This window comes from Zalophus californianus, chromosome 1, assembly GCF_009762305.2.
Source record: "Zalophus californianus isolate mZalCal1 chromosome 1, mZalCal1.pri.v2, whole genome shotgun sequence".
Lineage (NCBI taxonomy): Eukaryota > Metazoa > Chordata > Mammalia > Carnivora > Otariidae > Zalophus > Zalophus californianus.
The window spans coordinates 140,025,643-140,045,243 of NC_045595.1; the positions used below are offsets into that span (position 1 = coordinate 140,025,643).

At 42.9% G+C, this 19,601-nt stretch overlaps 1 protein-coding gene across 1 annotated transcript in view; it reads right to left on the reverse strand.

Moving 5' to 3' along the window:
- Positions 1-19,367, reverse strand: part of P3H2 (prolyl 3-hydroxylase 2) — a 159,432-nt gene extending 140,065 nt beyond the window's left edge. The window contains exon 1 of the mRNA XM_027586902.2: positions 18,739-19,367. Coding sequence (XP_027442703.1) covers positions 18,739-19,212 — 474 coding nt within the window. The 5' untranslated portion in view covers positions 19,213-19,367. The remainder of the gene's footprint in view (positions 1-18,738) is intronic.
- Positions 19,368-19,601: the final 234 nt, after the last annotated feature.

Below are 19,601 nucleotides of genomic sequence, written 5' to 3' on the forward strand. Positions count from 1 at the left end.
ATGTAATGTATGGTGATTAACATAATGTAATAATAAAAAAAATTTAAAAAGTTAATGTGTAGGGTGCCTGGGTGGCTCAGATGGTTAAGCGTCTGCCTTCGGCTCAGGTCATGATCCCGGGGTCCTGGGATCGAGCCCCACATCTGGCTCCTGGCTCAGCAGGAAGCCTGCTTCTCCCTCTCCCACTTCCCCTGCTTGTGTTCCCTCTCTCGCTGTCTCTGTCAAATAAATAAATGAATAAATATAATAAAAAGTTAATGTGTACTTCATGCTTATGACTTGCTGGACATATTTAAGTACTTTATATGAATTAGCTCACTTAATATTCATAATATTTCTAGAAGCTGCTCATTCTACAGACAAAACAACCCAGATTTATTATTATGCTCATTTGCCAGATGATAAAACTGATTCATAAATATATTAAATAACTTGCCCAAAGCTACAGAGATATACACAGGAGCTTGAAGTTGAACTATGTCTCAGGGCACCTGGCTGGCTCAGTTGGTAGAGCGTGAGACTCTTGATCTTGGGGTCATGAGTTTGAACCCTAAGCTGGATGTAGAGATTACTTAAAATAATAATAATAATAAATAAAAAATAATAACGTGTCTCAAAGATAAACTCTCTTAAAGTCCATAAAATATGAAGAATTATTCCTCAGAATGATACAGTATTCAACATTTTGCTCATAATTCCCCAACATGAAAGAACAAATTCCATCCAAAAGTTTAAGAGTGGAGATTTAAATTGAAAGTGGCAACAACAAGAGAGGGCTAAGTCCATGAAGATATGTCAACTTAGGGGAAAACTGAAAAGCAAAAACAAGTCGTAATTCTAACTCTGCAAGTCAAGGGAAAGACATGTAAATATAGAATAAAAGGCAAAAGCGAAACCAAAACAAAAAAACGTGTAATTGTAAACCATCTCTTTCAATGTATTACCCTTAGATTCTGAAAATCCTATAGTCCTTTAGCTGATCAGAGGAGATCTAGCACTATCGGTGCTTATACCAAACACAAAGAGAATGTTCCTTTCGATTTTAGAAAAGGAACACAAACATACCCCAAGAACTGGTCACATAATCTAGGTCTATGTAAAGGCCATTTCATTTATGTGAAATGGACAATTGGGAGTATTACCCAGAGGGCTCAAGATTAAGAAAGAGGACAGGTATGGATTCCACCTCCGATGGGAAAAACTTTTGGTGATCCCACATTCATCTGTGCCATCATGTTGGCTGCTGGCTGGAAATAGCCTTCTCACACCCAGCCCCTGTCATGCTGTCATAGATCAGTGAGCCCAGACACCCAGCGGGGCCAAAAGCTCCCATATATTCAGAAGAAAGAGAGATGACTGAATTATAGTCTCTTTAGCTTGGAAATACCACATATCAGAAAAGATAAAGACACAGAAGAATGGCATCATGAGAGCCTTGAAATGGAAACTTTAATTAGAGTTTATAGCTTTGTGGCTACAAAGAATGCTTCAAATCTGAAGAGAGAACAGCTGTGATATGTTGGCAGGAACACTGGTGTAGGAGTGAGACAACCTCCACTGAATCACACTGCTATTCTCTCAGTGTCTGACTGGACAAACCCAAGCATTCCGCTTTCTCACACGGCTCCCGCCCGCGAGGAAGTGAAGACATGTGTGTGAATGGACTTCACAAATTTCCAGGCATGATGCAAACATGAGACGGGATTCTCTTCATTTCCATGGTAATTCCCACCATTCAACAGCCATGACAACCAGTTCAGCAAGCTAAGCCTTGGGACTTGACTCTGTCATGGATATGCTGCATGCCTTCAAGCAACGAATTGCTCTGCTAATGGTGCTGGCTTCTCATCTACAGACTCAAAAAACAAACAAGCTATTAAAAAAAAAAACAAAAAACAAAAGCAAACAAAAAACCCTAAGAAAGCACAGCACTGACATAACTTCAGCTCTAGGATCATGCCAGGTATGACTTGAAAATTAATGAGACACCCCCCCCTCCACACACACATACACACACACACTTACTAAACTCTGGGGCCAACCAGACCACCCTCACAGGTCCACATTCTTTCCTTTCTTTCTATCTCATGTATCATATCTAGAAGTCTTACTTGAAGGCCCAATTTTTATTGCTGCTAGATTTCCCACCAATTGCCAGATAATCTTTGGGAGCTGATGTTATCATAGGATTTCAAAACAAAAAGCTGCAAATATTCTAACCACTGGCCTTATCAAACAATTCCTGCTCCAAGTATTGTTTTAAGCAAAAGTGTCCACCCCCCCTCCCCACCCCCCAGGGATAAAAGCATGCATGGGTCTGGAATGTATTAAAGGACGTCAGAGATCTTAAAAATTTTGAGGACAAAAAGAAATCTCTACATATGCTCTCTTATGGATGCACTATCCATATTTGATTTATATAAGCTTAAAAGCATTTGAAAAAATACTTTTAGGCCATATTATCGAGCTTTATGGCCAGGATGGATATTGCCATTTTCCAAGTAACAGTGAGAATTCGGTGTGGTAATAAACAAAACTTTTATTAATATAGCAATAGCAATTTTACAAGGTAAAACAATTTTATAAACTGCACATACTCTTTTAAGAATAAAAAATGACCAGGATGCCTGGGTGGCTCAGTCGGTTAAGCGTCTGCCTTCGGCTCAGGTCATGATCCCAGGGTCCTGGGATCAAGTCCCACATCAGGCTCCCTGCTCATCCCTCTCCCTCTGTCTGCCACTCCCCCTGCTTGTGCTCTCTCTCTCTCTCTCTCTCTCTGACAAATAAGTAAAAGCTTAAAAAGAAAAAAATGTAAAAAAAAAATAAAAAGTGACCTTGTGGGCACCTGGGTGGCTCGGTCGGTTGGGCGGCTGCCTTCGGCTCAGGTTGTGATCCCAGGGTCCTGGGATCAAGCCCTGCATCAGACTCCCCGCTCGGCGGGAGCCTGTTTCTCGCTCTCCTCCCTGCTTGTTCTCTCTCTATCTCTGTCACTGTCTCTCTCTCTCTCTCAAATAAATAAATAAAATCTTTAAAAAAAATGACCTTGCTTATACATTTGTATAAAATTTGAACATTTTCAAAATACTTTCCTCAACCCTAAGAGTAAATCTGTTCCACAGACAGAACATTAGTAGTATCCTCATTTTACAGAAAGGGAAACTGAGTTTCAAAGAACGTTAAAGTCTTTTTCAGGGATCTATGGAATTAATCTATTGTTTATAATCAGACTGTGTGCCATTTAAGGTTTTAAATGATACCAGGGTCGAGTTAATCTTGGGCTACTGATCAACTGAAAATGTTAAATAAAATTGAATCTTAACTATTAGCTTACAGAATTTCAGAGGGGAGTCTATAGAACTGTATAGCAAATACAACATTTTTTCTAATATTGGAGTTAGAGAAAAGAGATACAGTTTTTGGAACTGAGTGTTGGGTCAAAATATTTCTTCAGGATGCTGATTCTACTACAAAGGCTTATTTCTATGATTTCAAAGGGCTTGCCCACTTGACTTTCTAATATTAAGTATTTTATATTGCCTAAGCCTGCCATTTTAATTAAATACCAAAGTTTTTCATGTTGAGAGTAAGATGCTAGGATTTATTAAGACCAAATCAAGGAGCAAACAATTAATTGCTGGAAGTTCCACAATTTAGTGACATGTAATGAGTTTGTTTATCAGAGGAAATATCCTGCCAAACACTAAAATATACTAAAGCTGGCAGAGATTTCAAGGTTATACATTTCAATCAGCTCATTTTATAAATGAGGAAACTGAGGGCAAGAAAGGGGAAGTCATCATCATATAGCCATGTGGCATCTTATAATTAGAGCCACAGCATTCCGAATCCATCCTCTAGTACTGTTTCCAAAGCATCACACCCAGCTTCATGCTATAAATTTTGTTTCTTCATGTCATTAATCTTAAATTGATGTATAAAGTTGGACCAAGTACAAAGAAGCAAGCAGTAATATCAGCTATGCGTCAACATCTAGGTCAAAGACTCACATGTAACAATCTGTAGAACAAGGGAGGTATTAATTATGGTAATGTAATATTTACTCTGGGACAAGGGGAAAGAGAAGAGGAGATTGTCACTTAGGAGCATTTTCTTTTCTTGTTTTAAGTCCCATGCAAATTGCTTTCCCATATATAACCTATTAGGCAAATCTTTATTATGTATACTATTGGGAGAATAGACCAGGATGATCAAATATTTACATACTTGTGAACAGTAAAATCATGGTGTTCCAGAGGGGTCTGCTCTAGGGACCTATAAATAAGTGAAAGGGCAGGCTAGTGGCAACTCACCAAAAGTGCTGGGACTTTTTTATGAGCAGGACTTTTGAAAGCAGGAGTAGGAAAGAATACTCCTAACAATGAACAGTGGCACAGTCGAGTTGATTTACTTAGGTTTGATTTAGTGTTGGTGGAAGAAGGTTGACTAAAGCCTTTTGTCAGAGATCAGGAAGACTTCTGTGGTTTCCTGCAGTAAAGCATTGGTAACAGCTCGGCCAAAGTCTTGAAATCAGGCCCATTCCAAATTGTTTTCACCATCATCACGATAATTTAAAGATCGCTTAAAGAGTCTGCATGGAGACATCTGGTTCTGAACAAGATGGAATAAACTCATTTCTCCATTGATCTCCCCTTAATTACACCTAAAAATTCTGGGCATACTGTAACGAACCAACACAGGAAGACTGAAAGGTGGGACGAAGAAGGTGGACTGGCTAGGGACATAGCACTTGAACATAATAGTGAATTTTATGGATTTTCTTTTTGTCTTCCAAATATCCCAGATTGGACTCTGGAGAAGCCTGCAACCTGGAAATGCCAATGCGGGCAGATAAAAAAGCCCCCAAAAGCATGCTCTAATTAAAGGACTAAAAATGTTAGGCATAACAGAATAGAAATGTTTGTGACAGTAAGTGTTCTACTCCAGCCAAACACAAGGGGAAAAGAACATGCCCCCCCCCCCAACGCAACTGGTCAGCTGGTTGAACAGAGAGCCTGGACTTCCACTCCCCTCTTCCCCAGGAGTAACAGGCATGACTTCCTCTCCCATCTAGAGAGTAAGGGAGACATTTCAGGGAGGAGGGAGGCAGACAGAGGGCTTCTATAAATATTTAAGAACACTTATCATATCCTTAAGTATTCTTAAATAGGCAGTCCTGGGCAGACCCCCTAGCAACTGACATAGGAAACTGATGAGAAGTAACGCTGGCAAAGGTTTGGGAACTGGGAGTACAGTGTGGAATATGGCCAGGTTTTCAGACAGGTTTTTGGATAGCATGCAAGTGAAGCAAATCAGAATAGCACTGCAAAAGCTCTATAAATGAAACTGGGTTTTCTGAGTATACTGTGAGGCACGTGCTAAGACAGGAGTACCCACCTTCAGTTCTTCAGCATGGATGCTGTGATCCATTGTTACACATACAATTTGAAAACTTTCAGTGGTACTCTGTAACTGCAACTCAATCCTCTTTAGATGTTACCGCAGAGACACTTGAGCCCAAAATCAGAGGACTGATGTGGAATATACACGTGGATATTGTTACTACTAAATAGTCCATGAGTGTGTGTTCCCATGGGTGTTTTAAGGCTTGGTAATGTTTGGTTTTGTTTTTTCTCTTTCCTTTTTCACATTATATGTTATTTATAGGGAATGTGCTGGTGATCCTAGTCTAAGATTACATTAACCAGAAATAAGAAGCAGGACAGAAGAAGGGATGTAGGACTTCTCTAATGAAAAAGTATTTAATTGATCACCCATCTGTGGGTATAAGACAAATTTTCATTTCATAAGATCATGGAGTCTTATTCACTCTGGATTGGAAAAAAAATGTGAAGTCTTATCTATCTCAATATCACTTCAGTGCTTGACCCTTAAATGTGGCCACCCTATGAAGCATTTGTCAGACTTGTATTCGAACACCTTCTCCTGGGGCTCCCAATTATACCTGGCTAGCTCTTAGTGTTAGGAAAGTCTTCTGTGTTTGAGCCAAGATCTAGTTCTCTGTAACTTCTGTTACATGGGTCTAGTTCTTCGGTTCCTCGGTGCCATAAAGATCAATAATAATGGTCTCAGATAATGATCTTTTTAAAACCTTTTTTCTTTAGCCTTTTCATCCCTATTTCAACCTTCCTCTTATAAAACACAGTTTTGAGTCTTTTATCTTTGTCCTTCCTGGACATACTCTACCAACTCTTAAAGTACCACCACATTAATACTAGCATGACTTTCTCTCAGGTTCTGCTTTGCAGTGATTGACCATCTAAAGATGAAGACTAGCATCAGACACACTGGAAGGACTTACTTTCCTGTGACCTTTCAAACTCCTGGTATCTCGTTCTACATTATATTCCATTCGAATCTCATCACTCTCTTCTTTTCCACACGTAGCTGGTATCACTGTGTCAGTCCACTGAAGTATTTTAGAATCTCTGGCTGGCAGAGAGAAACCAGCTCTTATGAGCCATCTGGTCCAATGTTGGCCTTGTCCAAAAGGACACCTCGAGGCCTAGAGAGAAACATTAGTGACAAAACTAGAGATAGAGCCAGGGCACCTAGGTGGCACAGTCAGCTGAGCATCTGACTTCAGCTCAGGTCATGATCTCGGGGTCCTGGGATCTGAGCCCCATATGGGGCTCTGCTCAGCAGGGAGTCTCTGCCCCTCCTCCGGCTTGTGCTCCCTCTCTCTCTCCTCCCCCCCCCACCTCTCTCTCTCACTTAAATTTTATTTTTTTTAAAGATTTTATTTATTTATTTGACAGAGAGACACAGTGAGAGAAGGAACACAAGCAGGGGGAGTGGGAGAGGGAGAAGCAGGCTTCCCTTCTTGGGGAAGGGAGCCTGATATGGGGCTCGATCTCAGGACCCTAGGATCATGACCTGAGCTGAAGGCAGATGCTTAACGACTAAGCCACCCAGGCACCCCTCTCACTTAAATTTTAAGATTTTAAATAAAATCTTAAAAAATATAAACTAGAGATAGAGCCTAAATTGCTTGATCCTAGACTAATCACCCTCCCCATTGTTATTTGAGCTACTTGCCTACGTACCTGTTATATAAGAGGCAGTCACATTTTGGTGTCTGTGATAAAGAGATGTTCTTTTGGATTCCCAAACCTAGGCCATCCCCCAGGGGTACTCAAGATCAGCGTAGGGAAGAGGCTTACAGGGGCTTAAAATTCCCAAGATGTGTTGGACTGTGGGAAGAGAATTTATCTCCTAATAGGAAACAGAGAAGGTTTGGAATGCGTTTGAACAGAGTCAATTTTTTTGGAAAAATACAAAGAAGAGGCCATAATCTCAAGGAAATTGTGAAATCAAAGGGTCAGAAAATGCAGTGGGGAAGAGAGCAAAAGGACTTTTTGCAACACAGTCCCAAGTGCCCAGTCAGAGGATGATTTTTGTTTTAGCCCAGTGGTGAAAGGAGGCTATGCTCCACTGTACAGAGAATTGAACTTGAAGCCTGTAGCTCAAACTGAGCAGGTCAGGTTCTGGTTTTTTGTGCCTCAAGGTTTTCTGAACCTACTGTATGTGTAATTATCCTCTCAGTTTATCATGATATATTGGCTTAACTTTTCTTTTGTCTTTCACCTTCCCTCACAAGTTTGCCTTCTGCCCAGATGCCAAGAGGCAAAGAATAAGTACTTTTGTGTCCGTGCCAACCTAGGTGAGCCCACAAACTTTTCATTAATAACTTCTCATGAGAGCCCAGTAAAGTAGGTATGACTATTCCATTTTCCAGATAAGAAACTCAGGTTCATCTAGGTGAGCTTTCCCAGGGTCACACAACGCATAAAAGGCAGGACTTTTTGAACATAGGTCCATTTGATGCCAAAACGCCAGCCATTGAGAAGTACATGAGAACTCAGATTTTGTCATCAGAACAACCTGCGTTCAGATTCTGACTCTGTTACATTGTACTAGCTGTATGTTCTCAGACATATTATTTAACCTTTTAGCTTCACTGTCCCTGTAGCAAAATGACAATTATACACTTAACTACTGAACAACATAGGTTTGAGCTGCACAAGTCCACTTACACACAAAGATTTTTTTTTCCAGTAAATACAGCATAGAACTATACAGCACAGTATATTTTCTCTTCCTTATTTTCTTTTTTTTAAAGATTTATTAGAGGGAGAGAGAGAGCACACTGGAGGGGGGCAGAGGGAGAGGGAGAATCCTGAGTAGACTCCCCACTGAGCAGGAAGCCCCACCCAGGCTCAATCTCAGGACCCTGAGATCATGACCTGAGCAGAAACCAAGAGTCAGACGCTTAACCTACTGAGCCACCACTTAACTCACCCTTCTTCCTTATGATTTTCTTAATAATATTTTCTCTAGCTTACTTTAAGAATACAGTATATAATGCAGGTAACATACAAGATCTGTGCTAATTGACTAAGCTATTGATAAGTCTTCAGGACAACAGTAAACTATCAGTAGTTAAGTTATTGGGGGGGTCAAAAGTTGTATGAGGATTTTCAACCATGTGGGGGTCGGTGCACTTAACCCCCATGTTGTTCAAGAGTCAACCTTACTAAGATCTGTATTAGGGTTATTATGAGAATTGGATGGGAAAAATTTTGTAAAACTTTTAGCATAATACCTGAAACAAAGTAACAGTAAATCAATAATATCTATTATTACTAAGAATCATAGCTATAAAATATACTGTCTCAAAGCTAAGTCCAATGTTTGGTTTTGGTGGGGTTTTTTAAGATAATTTTATTAGCTTTCCACAGAGATAGACATGGAATCATAAAGACGGTGAGTAACTTGGCACAGCGTAAAATGGAAGGTTGAGTTATCCTAGGATTTCAAAGAAACCTCAAGTGGAAAAATGATGTTGCCCTTAACAAACTTAGAAAGTCACTGAAACCGCAATTCACTGTACTTAGCCTTGAGGCAGTGTATTTTATAACTGTAATTATTAGCAAAATTTCCTAAAAGGTAGCATTTTGTATACTACCATATATTGATTTTTTCAAGCCTCAGACCAGTACACATTCTTTTAAAACCTATGATCAATCAAATGTATTCTTAAAACAACCAGTACTCTGGATTCAATTAATTCTCCAGCTTTTCTACCAACTCTGCTTCCAACAGTTTTTCTTTCGTAGTCCTGTTTTCTTATCTCAAAGTTTAAATTACCAGTCTCTCCTAAATGGTATTCCTCACATGCCACAAATCTTTAAATTCTGTCTTCTTCCTATCTATTCCATCGTTCTGATACAGAACACCCCCGAACTGCTCCCACATAATCACACAGGAATACCATGTTTCTCCTCTGAGGGATTCACACTGTAACTGGATACACACTAATTTCCCTCAATGAACTATGACCTACTTGAAGGTACAGAAGATGTTTTCTTCATCTTCACATCTCCTCAGAGAGCTTGGAAAATTATTTAATTGCTGATTGGGAAACCAGCGTAGTTTCACGTAAATTAAAAGTGAACTTTTTTTTTTAAAGTGAACATTTTTAATAAGACTCTCTCTCGTTTGGTTTCCTGTGGCATTTACTTATTTGAAAGGGATCATATCATTTGGTGATTATTCAGTGCTGTGCATGTAGAATCTCCCCCAAAGGGATGCCTTCTTTCTGTGTGTCACTGAGGAAACCCAGTGGCCCTTCTACCCTAGGCTCAAAGCAGAAACGTCTTTACTGAGAATGGGGCCTATAGCATCGCAGGACTGAAGAACAACCAATATGTTTCCAAATGACTAGTTCTAGGACAGCATGGATGTCAGCGTGTGACACCCACATGTTGCTTCATACAGCATCCTTTCACATGGGGGACTCTGCCTGGACTTTTGATTTCATTGTTCTTGTTTTCCCTTACTTAACTGTTTCTACCCTCTCTCCATCTTTCTCCCTTTATCTCTGTATCTCCCTTTGGTGGGGTCTGAATGTTTGTGTCCTCCTGAAACTCCTATGTTGAAACCTAGTCCCCAAGGTGATGGTATCAGGAGGAGGGCATTTGGGAGGTGATTAGGTCATGAAGGCAGAGTCCTCATGTATGATTAGTGACCTTATATTAGTGATCCTAGGAATCTTCCTGGCCCCTTCCACCATGTGAGGTTACAGCAAAGCAGGACTCTCACCAGACATTGAATCCACGGGTGCCAGGATGTTGGCGTCGCAGCCTCCAGAACCGGGAGAGAGAAATGTTTGCTGTTTAAAAGCCACCCAGCTTGTGGTGTTCTCTTACAGCAGCCTGAACAGACTGAGACACCCTCTGACTCTCTCTCTGTCTCAATCTCTATGTCATTTCTTCTTTTCTCTGACACCCTCTTATTTATATTCCCCACTTTCCAGACTTCTGTTTAGGGTTTGAGTCAAGCTGTTCTCTAAGAGTACGTGTGACACACAGCTAACCCCAAGAAAACTAAGAGTTGCAGTGAATTACTTTTAAATGATTAAGTTTGGGTACACTCCAAGTAGAAAGAGAGGTAAGTTAATTCTGGAGTCTGGAGTTTAGAACTAAAAAGTGTTAGTTTGTATTGCTAAAGCAACCTGTCCTATCACGTTCAGTGATACAGGATACAAGCTGAATTAGTGCACCCACAGGGGAGGGCCAGCTATAGGATATAAGCCAAGTGATTTGCATCTCGGAGAAAGCAGCTTTATTTCCAATGGGTTTCCCCTCATAAAAGGTGTCAAATTATAGCCAAACATTGTCATTTTCATAAATATCCTGGACAGTGAGCACATTGCTATCTAGCCTGTATTGTCAAAAACTTGATTTAGACTTATCTCACCTTAATGTCCAGTTACCTAAAATATGGCTAAATATTTAAATCAGCGGTTCTAGGTGTGCAGTGATTTTGACCCCCATGAGGTATTTTGCAATGTATGAAGACATTTTTTTTGTCACACCTGGGAGGGCTTGAGTGTGTTGCTACTGCTCTCTAGTAGGCAAAAACCATGGATGCTGCCATCCCAAAAAGCACAGGACAGCCCATCACAATAAAGAATTATTCATCCCAAAATATCAATAAGCCAAGATTTGGAAACTCCAGCTTAAATGTCTACTGAAACCCTGCAGACTCCATGGCATTAGTGAGTCCTTGGCAATCCTATAGAAACAATGATTGACTGTGAAGGTCTCTGTCCCTGGTGCCATTTCTAAATGCCATATACTAGAATCAGATACTGATTGTTGATCCTGGATTTAATGTAAAAAAATATTATTAAGAAATAGCTCTTGCTTCAGTGGGGAAATAATTAGTATGGTCTTCTGGGTTAGTCTTTGATACCATAACTTGAGGTCATTCTTTTAAAGACAGCCAAATCTGGTTTTAAGGTAATTCACTGTGTCTGGAGTCCTAATTATGTGTTGATTTCTTCACACAAGCCTATTGATCTTGGCAGAGTAAGAGCTAAAAATTTAGCATTCAAGCAGGAAAAAGTAATCAAAATTGGCTCACTTAACGTTTCTGTGACTGAAGGTTTGTTAACAGTTTCTCTGTTTTGCTTTGGATTTATTTACTCCATTGCATCTCTTGCTTTTCTCCAGACCCTTCCTGAGTTCCAGTCTAATTACACTGCAATCCTCAACAGTATCCCATCCCTTGCACAAAAACTGAATCCACTCTTTGCAGATAATGAATTCCAGTAGGATCATTCTGATACCCCTGAACTCCTGGAAAATCTGACATTTTGGGTCTCTCTCTCTCTCTCACACTTATTCATTTCCCTTCCAAAGAAGAGTGTTCGCCTCATTCATCTGCATTAGGCTTATTGGGGAAGAGCATTAACCCAGGTTCCTATTCCTGAGTTTTTTCTCAGAAGTAGGCAGAATAATAGTTCAAGGAATAACACTGCATAAGGGAGCTTTTATTTTCCGGGTTTATTCCATTTAGCAAACGATGTGTTTCCCTTTAATTTGGTTGAGTTAATGTTTTCACTGTGAGTCTTACATATAAACAGTGGTCATCAGCAGTGTCACAGAGGTGGGACTCAGGGTTCTTGGGTTCTAATCCTGGCTCTTCCATTAAATTGCTGGATAAATTTGGACGACTTGATTCTCCTTTAGGCTCTATTTTCCCATCTGTAAAATGGGATGGTTGGAACACTGATGTTCCATGAATGTGGCAGTGAGCAGCTGCAGAAAGATGGGGAGCTTGGAGGGGAGAGGTACATCTTCCCAACATATGCCCAAGTCTTGCATAAGACATATGGGGGAAAGAGACATTTAAAAAGTTTCATAGAACTAGATGCCAATGTCTGTGTATCAAATTAAACAAGAGGCTCAATGGCCTTCATTTAATTAGTGCCAGAAACCTGCTATTACCTCTCCCACTACCCGCCTTTCTCTCTCCTCTATCAACCCCCTCAACCTTCTCCTTTTCAGATGTGACTGCACTGTGTGGATCACTGACAGGACAAGGAATCAGGGAAGAGAGGCAGAAAGAGAAATAAGTATAGAAAACAAAGTAAAGCAGAAAGGGGTGTGGTCAAGTGAAGCCAGCTTCTTCCAACAACAGTCTGCAACCCTCCTCAATCCTGAAAACCAAAAATCATACACTCAGCACAAAAGCATACCAAATCACTTTTTTAAAGATGTGTTTGGGCCATTTGGCAAGTGAGGGTTAGCTCTCATGGAAATTACATGGCTAGGAAGTCAGACAGCAGCAAAGGAGGGATGGATAAAAGGACAGAGAAAGAATTACAGGAGAAAAGCTGAATGGAAAAAAAAGACAGGAGAAATTACTTTTCCTAATGAGAAATGCAAAATTTTCCACCAGACAACTATGACTCTTGGCTGAGTGGCCTATGTATCATGTGAATGAAAATGCAGGGTGGGCAGGGCAGTCCAGTGTCTGCTCTGTCTTGTGTCTGCTCCATCTCTGAAGGCAACAGGTCCACTGCAGGTCTCGGCTACACCACGGATTCACCAGACCGCCCTTCGGGAGGTAGCCATGCCCATTGCATAGAGTCTGGAAAGAACACTGGCCATAAATTAGAACACTTACCTTCTGCACTCAGCTCCACCTACTGACCCTTCTTGATTTGGCATGGAACCTGAGGCCAGTGTCATCAGGTATTAGGTGACAGGGACAGACTTCATGATCACTAAGGGTCCTTCAAGCTGTAGCATTATATAGTTCCAATCAATACTACTTGTCGCCCTTGCTACACCACAATACTTACCCTCTCTCCCAGCTCTAAGATGTGTAAGTGATTCTAAGAAATCCAGTTTACTCAATTCCTTGGCAATACAAAGGAACATTATAGCAAATTTTCATTTTAGGTGAACCCACCCACCTTCCAGAACGTGTCAAGATTCCCCCATGAAGCAAGCCGACATTTTATTAAACGTTCCCAAAAGAATTCCACACAGCTATCCCTTTGGAGTTTATCAGTGAGCAAATAACAATAGCGACAGAATACACTGGATGCTCAGAGATGGGATCTGTGAAGAGAGACAATTTATTGCTTTCTTTTATTAAAACCTATAGGGAATCTCTGATTCACCCGACTACGGAGAAAATTTATAAGCACTTGCTACTCTCATCAAATTGAATTTTAAAGCTCCTGTGGCACGTACTATTTGTAATCTCAATGGATGAACGTTTACGAGCTGACAGGGCCTCCAAATAGCCAGCCCCCTCCGGGAGATGACTAAGATTCTGATTCCTTGGCTCAGAGGACCTAAAAGCTGCTAGACAAACAATCTCCCATGTTCCCGTCCCAAGAAATGGGACAGAAAGATGGTACTAGTAGAATTTGATGACTCAAGCATAAAAAAAGTCTCAATTGTGGGGGGCGGGGGGAAGCCTCATCCCTGAGGAAATAATCCCTCGGATAATTTCAGAACAGCTATTTCAGCTATTTCAAGAAGACATAAAGTCAACTTCTTATTTGATATAATTTGGGGATAAAATGTACATAGTCCACATATAGATTAAAAAAAGAGACTGGAAAATGGGATACAAAAAAGGTTTTTACTCTGAACTAACAGTTGTGACCTAGGGTTTCCATTTTTTGTTTTGTTAAGGCATTCATCTAGAAAGAAAAAGAAGTTGATAAAACAGATTAAAAGTGAGAAAGTTCCTTGAGTTTACTTTTCTTTTCTAGAAACCACTAATAAAATAGATTATGGTCAAGAAAAAGGGAGTTTAGGGAGATGATTTCAGGAGGGAGATAGGATTGCCTAACTTAATTGCTATTTCCTCTCCTCCCCCCCCCCTTTAATCCTGAGAAGAAAAACAAAGGTCAAATGGCCCAAAGCACCAACTCAGAAACAAAACAGGCAGGGGCAAACCGGTTTTAAGTAAAAAAAATAAATAAGCGCCAGTTGTTTTTCGCTTTTTGTTTTGTTTTGTTTTTTTATTGAATGGCTGGGAACAGTGGGAGAAAAACAGTCACTGTCCAAGTATTCCTGGTGATCAAGCACAGAGATAAGGGAAAAAACTCTCTTTTTACATTTGTTTAAATTCAACAAATGTACATAAAGCAGGCACAATGCGTCCAGGGTTTTCTGAAGCACAGTGTTAAATAATAATTAAATTGGAAAGAAAGATGGAGGGGAAAGGAACAGAGTTCTACAACATTAGCCAGAACTTACAAGTAGAAGAGTGAGAAGTCAAGGAATCTAGTCTTTCTTTAACTTTCTCCTGTGTCTGATCAGCCAGGAAACCGAATAACTAGGGTGAGAACACCTCCTGCCACCACTCAGAGACCTTTCTCCATAATATTTTAGACACAAGAAACCAAGCTATTACTCATTCAACAAACATACACTGACCTTTTACTGCTACTGCTCTCTGTTTTAGATATCTGGGGGGAGTATAGATGCTGAGGACCAACTCAGACCTATGGTACCTAAATCTCTAATTTTAAATCATATTTTTCATGCCCAGATGACTAATAATAGCCATCTAATAATCATCCCCATCTGGAAACTCCCACTTTGGGAGATAAAAAAGTGAGTAAATTCTTTAATGTCAAGGAGCTCACGTAAGTGATAGGCAAATACATGAATTCTCAAAAAACAAAGTTAAAAATGAAACATGTTACGAGAGGAAGAGATTCCTTGCTGTGGACATTCAAAGGAGGCAGAAAGGGTGTTCTTGTGGGAGTTGCAGAGGGCGTGAAGGAGGGCCTCACAGAGACAGGTATATTTGTGTTAGGACAGTTACCATTTGAACATGTACAGCAAGAGAAGGAAAAATCTACTGCTGTAACTAGTAAGAAGAAGAAACAGGTCTCCATTGTTTTTTGGGAACTAGGCCCTGTCCTGAGTACCTTACATAAGTCTTCTCTTAAATCTCACCTAAGCCAGTCAAGTAAGTCCTATTATCTCCCCATGTTGCACATGGAGGAAGCAAACCACAGAAAGTTCATGTAATGTGTTCACGGTCACACAGCCAGAGCCTGAGGAGGTAAATTTCATGCCAGAGCCCACCTGCCTCCCAGAGAATAAACAAAACCCAGGTAGGCAAAAGTATCAGGTACAGAAGACCAAGCAGTCGTGTTCCCTCTGGCGGGAGTGTGGCAAGTCAGGGAGACAGCACCATGAAAGCCAAGGGGGAGCCAGGCTGTGGATGCTGCATTCGGCTATGTGGGCTTTATAAGGCAGCAAGGAGAAACCACTGAAGGTTTCTGAGCAGAGAATATGATGATGAAAATTCTATCTTGGGCTTTGGGCTATGAATCATGCATGAGTTATATCGTACAATCTGAAATGATAAAAATCGACGTTTTAAGAGTCTCACCCTGTGTTTAAACAGAAAGGCAGGGCTAGGAACCAAGGAGGACCACTGCCCCATAGCTGTCCAGACAAATTCCCAACGTGCCATTTCTCAAGGAATATTCTACAGAGCAGAACTTAAGATAAACACAGTGAGTGTCTATCACACCACAGGACAAGGACCTACTCATCCCTGGAGCTGTCCAAATCCGGCTGAAGCATAGCCCTGGGGACTGCAGCATTCCCTGGGACCTGAGGCGACCCAGTGGGGGCAGTGGGCACAGCACAGCCACGGGCGTCAGTTACTGACAAAGGCCAGACTCCCAACTATCACTCCTGGGCTCATTTCATCAAATCACGTTGGCTCTGCCCTTAAATACGCAACACTGAATGAGCCCCTTTCCCTCTCCAGCTCTCCCTTTCCTCATCAGTGAAATGAGAAATGGAACTTGTCGGGACTCAGATTTCATAATTCTCGATACATCTTCCTCTCCAACACACCAGTAGAAAGGATCTGCTTCCATCAGTGGCTCATTAACTGGGATCTGGTGGGGGAAGCGCAGCTCCGGAAAGCCTCTACAGCTGGTAAATCCTAACATGAGAATAACTGTGCTTCCTTATCTCTAGGAAGCCCACTAGTTCCGACTGTATCATAGGATTCACAGTGCTTGAATTCTGGCTGCAAACTCCTCATTGAATTCAACGTGGCCCAGGATTATCCTTTTCAAGAGCAAATGGATCGCTGAGGTCCAAAGTAATTCAACAACATGAGGGGCCATGCTCATATCTGAGCATGTCCAGGGAACTCCACATTCTATCACCAGGGAGCAAACACTTCTGAATCCATACTTGTCAGAGCCTGACAGTACTCTGTTGTTATTTGAGAATTTGGTTTTACTCTCAAAGGACGGTATCTGCATGCATGGGTGCGTGCGTACGTGCATGTGTTTATGATTAAAATTCCCAGGAAGCCAAGCAGAGACTGAAACTGTGGAGTTCTTGGGAGAGGGGAGGGAAGAACCATGGTACACCTTCTTACGTGTTCACGGAGACACTCCTACACACTCAATCATCAGAAATGAATTTCCAAAGAAATACAAATATCTCCTCCTTAAGAGATTATCAATTATGTAGATGCAAGAAGCTCTGCTTATTAGAAGAGACTTGCTCTGTTCTTAGAAACACTGCTGGTCAAACAGAAATTAGCACATGGGTTCACATATTTTGGGGAGAACTTCTTAAACTATGTTGGTTTATGAGATCATACCTAACAGTTCACCCACAGAGGTGCCCATGAGTGACTAATTCCTATAACCAATTCACTGTAAAACTCTGAGGCATCTAAAACGTGTATCTTCACCTTCTTTGACCTCTGACCGGGGGACTGAAGCAGAATGACTGATCAACGTAGCATTAACAGCGATGCGAGCTTAATTACAGAACTAAAGAAACCCACATTATAAGAGTTACCTCATAGTTATTTATAAGATTGGAGAAGAATGAGAAATGAAAATCTCTCCAAGATGTGTGACAGAACTATCAGCAGGACTGCCAACCTCACATCTGAGACTCCGGGGAAGACTGGGCTATTGGGACCAAACTCGACCACCCTTGTTCTATCCCGGGAACTGGCTCAGGATATATTCTGCTGTCAGGTACTTAAGGTCTCCACCCTCTCTGCTATTGAATGATTTCTCTAAGACCACCAAAAATTAGGCCATTCAACCAAAAAAGATCAGATTTATACTTAATGCATGGTTTAGCAAATTCATCAAGAGGCAAAAACAAGCAGGAGACAAATCCTGGAAAGGATTCAGGCTTGATCCTTATTTCTTACCCAAGATATTAGTCTAGTGAGCCCCAGCCCCTCAGCCCTATTACTGGGACTTAAGAGTTAGTCTCAGTTGTGATTTCCTGAACTCCACAAAAGACTGCACATGTCCAGTCTCCTTCCCACCAGAGCACAGACTTTGTAGGATGGTGTGCACATGGATCTGTACATGGTGTGTATTTTTGCTACCCTAGAAATACAGCCTGGTCTATTGGCTAAAGCTAAGGGGGGGGCACCCCACAAAGCTGCCAATTCAGCAGATGTAGACGAGACACTGATCTATTGACATAAAAAGCCAGAAAGTGGGGGTTGGGGGAGAAAGTAAAAGTTCAGAGCAACATGGACTGGGAGAGGGGGTTTTCCAGAAACACAGACTAAATTCCCTCTGTGAAGCATCCAGATAGATCTCCGAAGTTGCAAAAATACCAATATACACCGTGTACCTCCTGACACTAACTTCAGGTGGGTTGAGTCCCCTCCCCGCCACACACAAAATAAAACCCAAAGGACAGTACCGGGCATCTGATGTCAAATAACTCACTCCAATACTTACCTCCAGAAATCAGAAGCCCTCTACTAAAGGAGGCAAAGTCAGCACTTGGGTAGATACCTGCAGAGAGTTTGCCTCACACAGATTCACCTCTCCCACTACACGTTCTCTTTAACTTTTGATCTTTACTGTTCTGTAGGTGCAGGGGAGAACAGAGAATAACAAATTTGTTCCAGAGCAAGTCAACTTTTAACTCTGCTTTATGAGGATGTTCTCTTGTAAACTTCAGAATAAAGGTGCAGACTGGAGTGTAGGAGGGATGAGGGAGTGGAGAAGGAAGAGAAACGGGGATGAGCTTAGACCAAGAAATGGAGCGAGAGAAGACCTTATACTAGACCCAGCTCCGGCAAAGCCTCAAAAATTAGTGCTGAATGGGCACCTTAAGCATCATCTTACCAATGCAGTCCTCTTCATGAAACAAGTTGATGCCCAAGGAGCTAATGGCTTACGCAGGTTCCACCTAGTGTTTGTTACAGAGCCTGGGCCACCAGATACCTACATGCACAAACACGGGACAGGTTCAAGGAGACCCACACTGAAAGGGTAATGAGCAGAGCGCCGGCTCAGGGACTGGGGCGGTGGGGAGGGCTCGAGAGCGCGTCCCGGAGTCTCAGGGGGCGTTAGCTGTGCGCTCTGCGTACCTTGATGTAGGCCCGCTGCAGGTAGTTGTAGGGCACTCTGCGCTGGAAGTCGCTGCGCACATCCTCGCTGACGCGGTGGCGGGACGCGGGGCCCCCGAGGCGCTGGGTCTGGCAGCTGCGGTAGCAGCGCGCCCGCTGCAGCAGCGCGCGGAAGAAAGGAAGCTCGGCCGCGGGGCCGGCGCCGGGGGGCGCGAGCGGGCGGCGCGCGGCGCAGTGGCGGGCGCAGCGCGCTCGGACCTCCCGCAGGCGCCAGTGGCTGCGCAGCGCCGCTTCCAAGTCGCGCACCGCTTGCTCGTAGTCCTCGCTGTAGTAGGCGGCCACGCCGCTAGCGTAGAGCAGGTCGAAGGGCTGCAGAGGCCCGGGCTCGCGCGGCAGCTCCGGGCGCGGGCTGTCCGGGGGGCCGCCCCACAGTGGCGGCGGGAGCAACAGCAGCAGCAGCAGCGGCGGCAGCGGCGCCCAGATGCGCTCCCGCATCCTCCGGCGCGGAGAGGCGCGGGACGGCCACGCACCAAGACGGCTCCCGGCACCTGGCGTCAGGGCCCCGTCTCCCACCTCCGCGGTGAGAGCGCCGGCCCCGCCGCGATCCGGCTGCCCCGCGAGCCCCAGGTGACCGCCGGCGCTCAGCGGACTGAGAGGCGGAGGCCGGGTCGGTCGGCCGGCCGCTCTTAAAGGGACGCCCACAGCTCACACGCTCCTCCTGCTGCCCGAGCCTCCGCGAGCCGCTCGCCGGCGTTCAGCGCGCGCCCTGCAGGCCTGGACCTCGCCGCCCGCACGCCAGGCGCCGCACCGCCCAGTGCCAGCCAGAGAGCGGGCGCCGCTTGAGGCCAGCCTGGGGCGAGAGCTTTCCACGTGGGCTCCCTTGC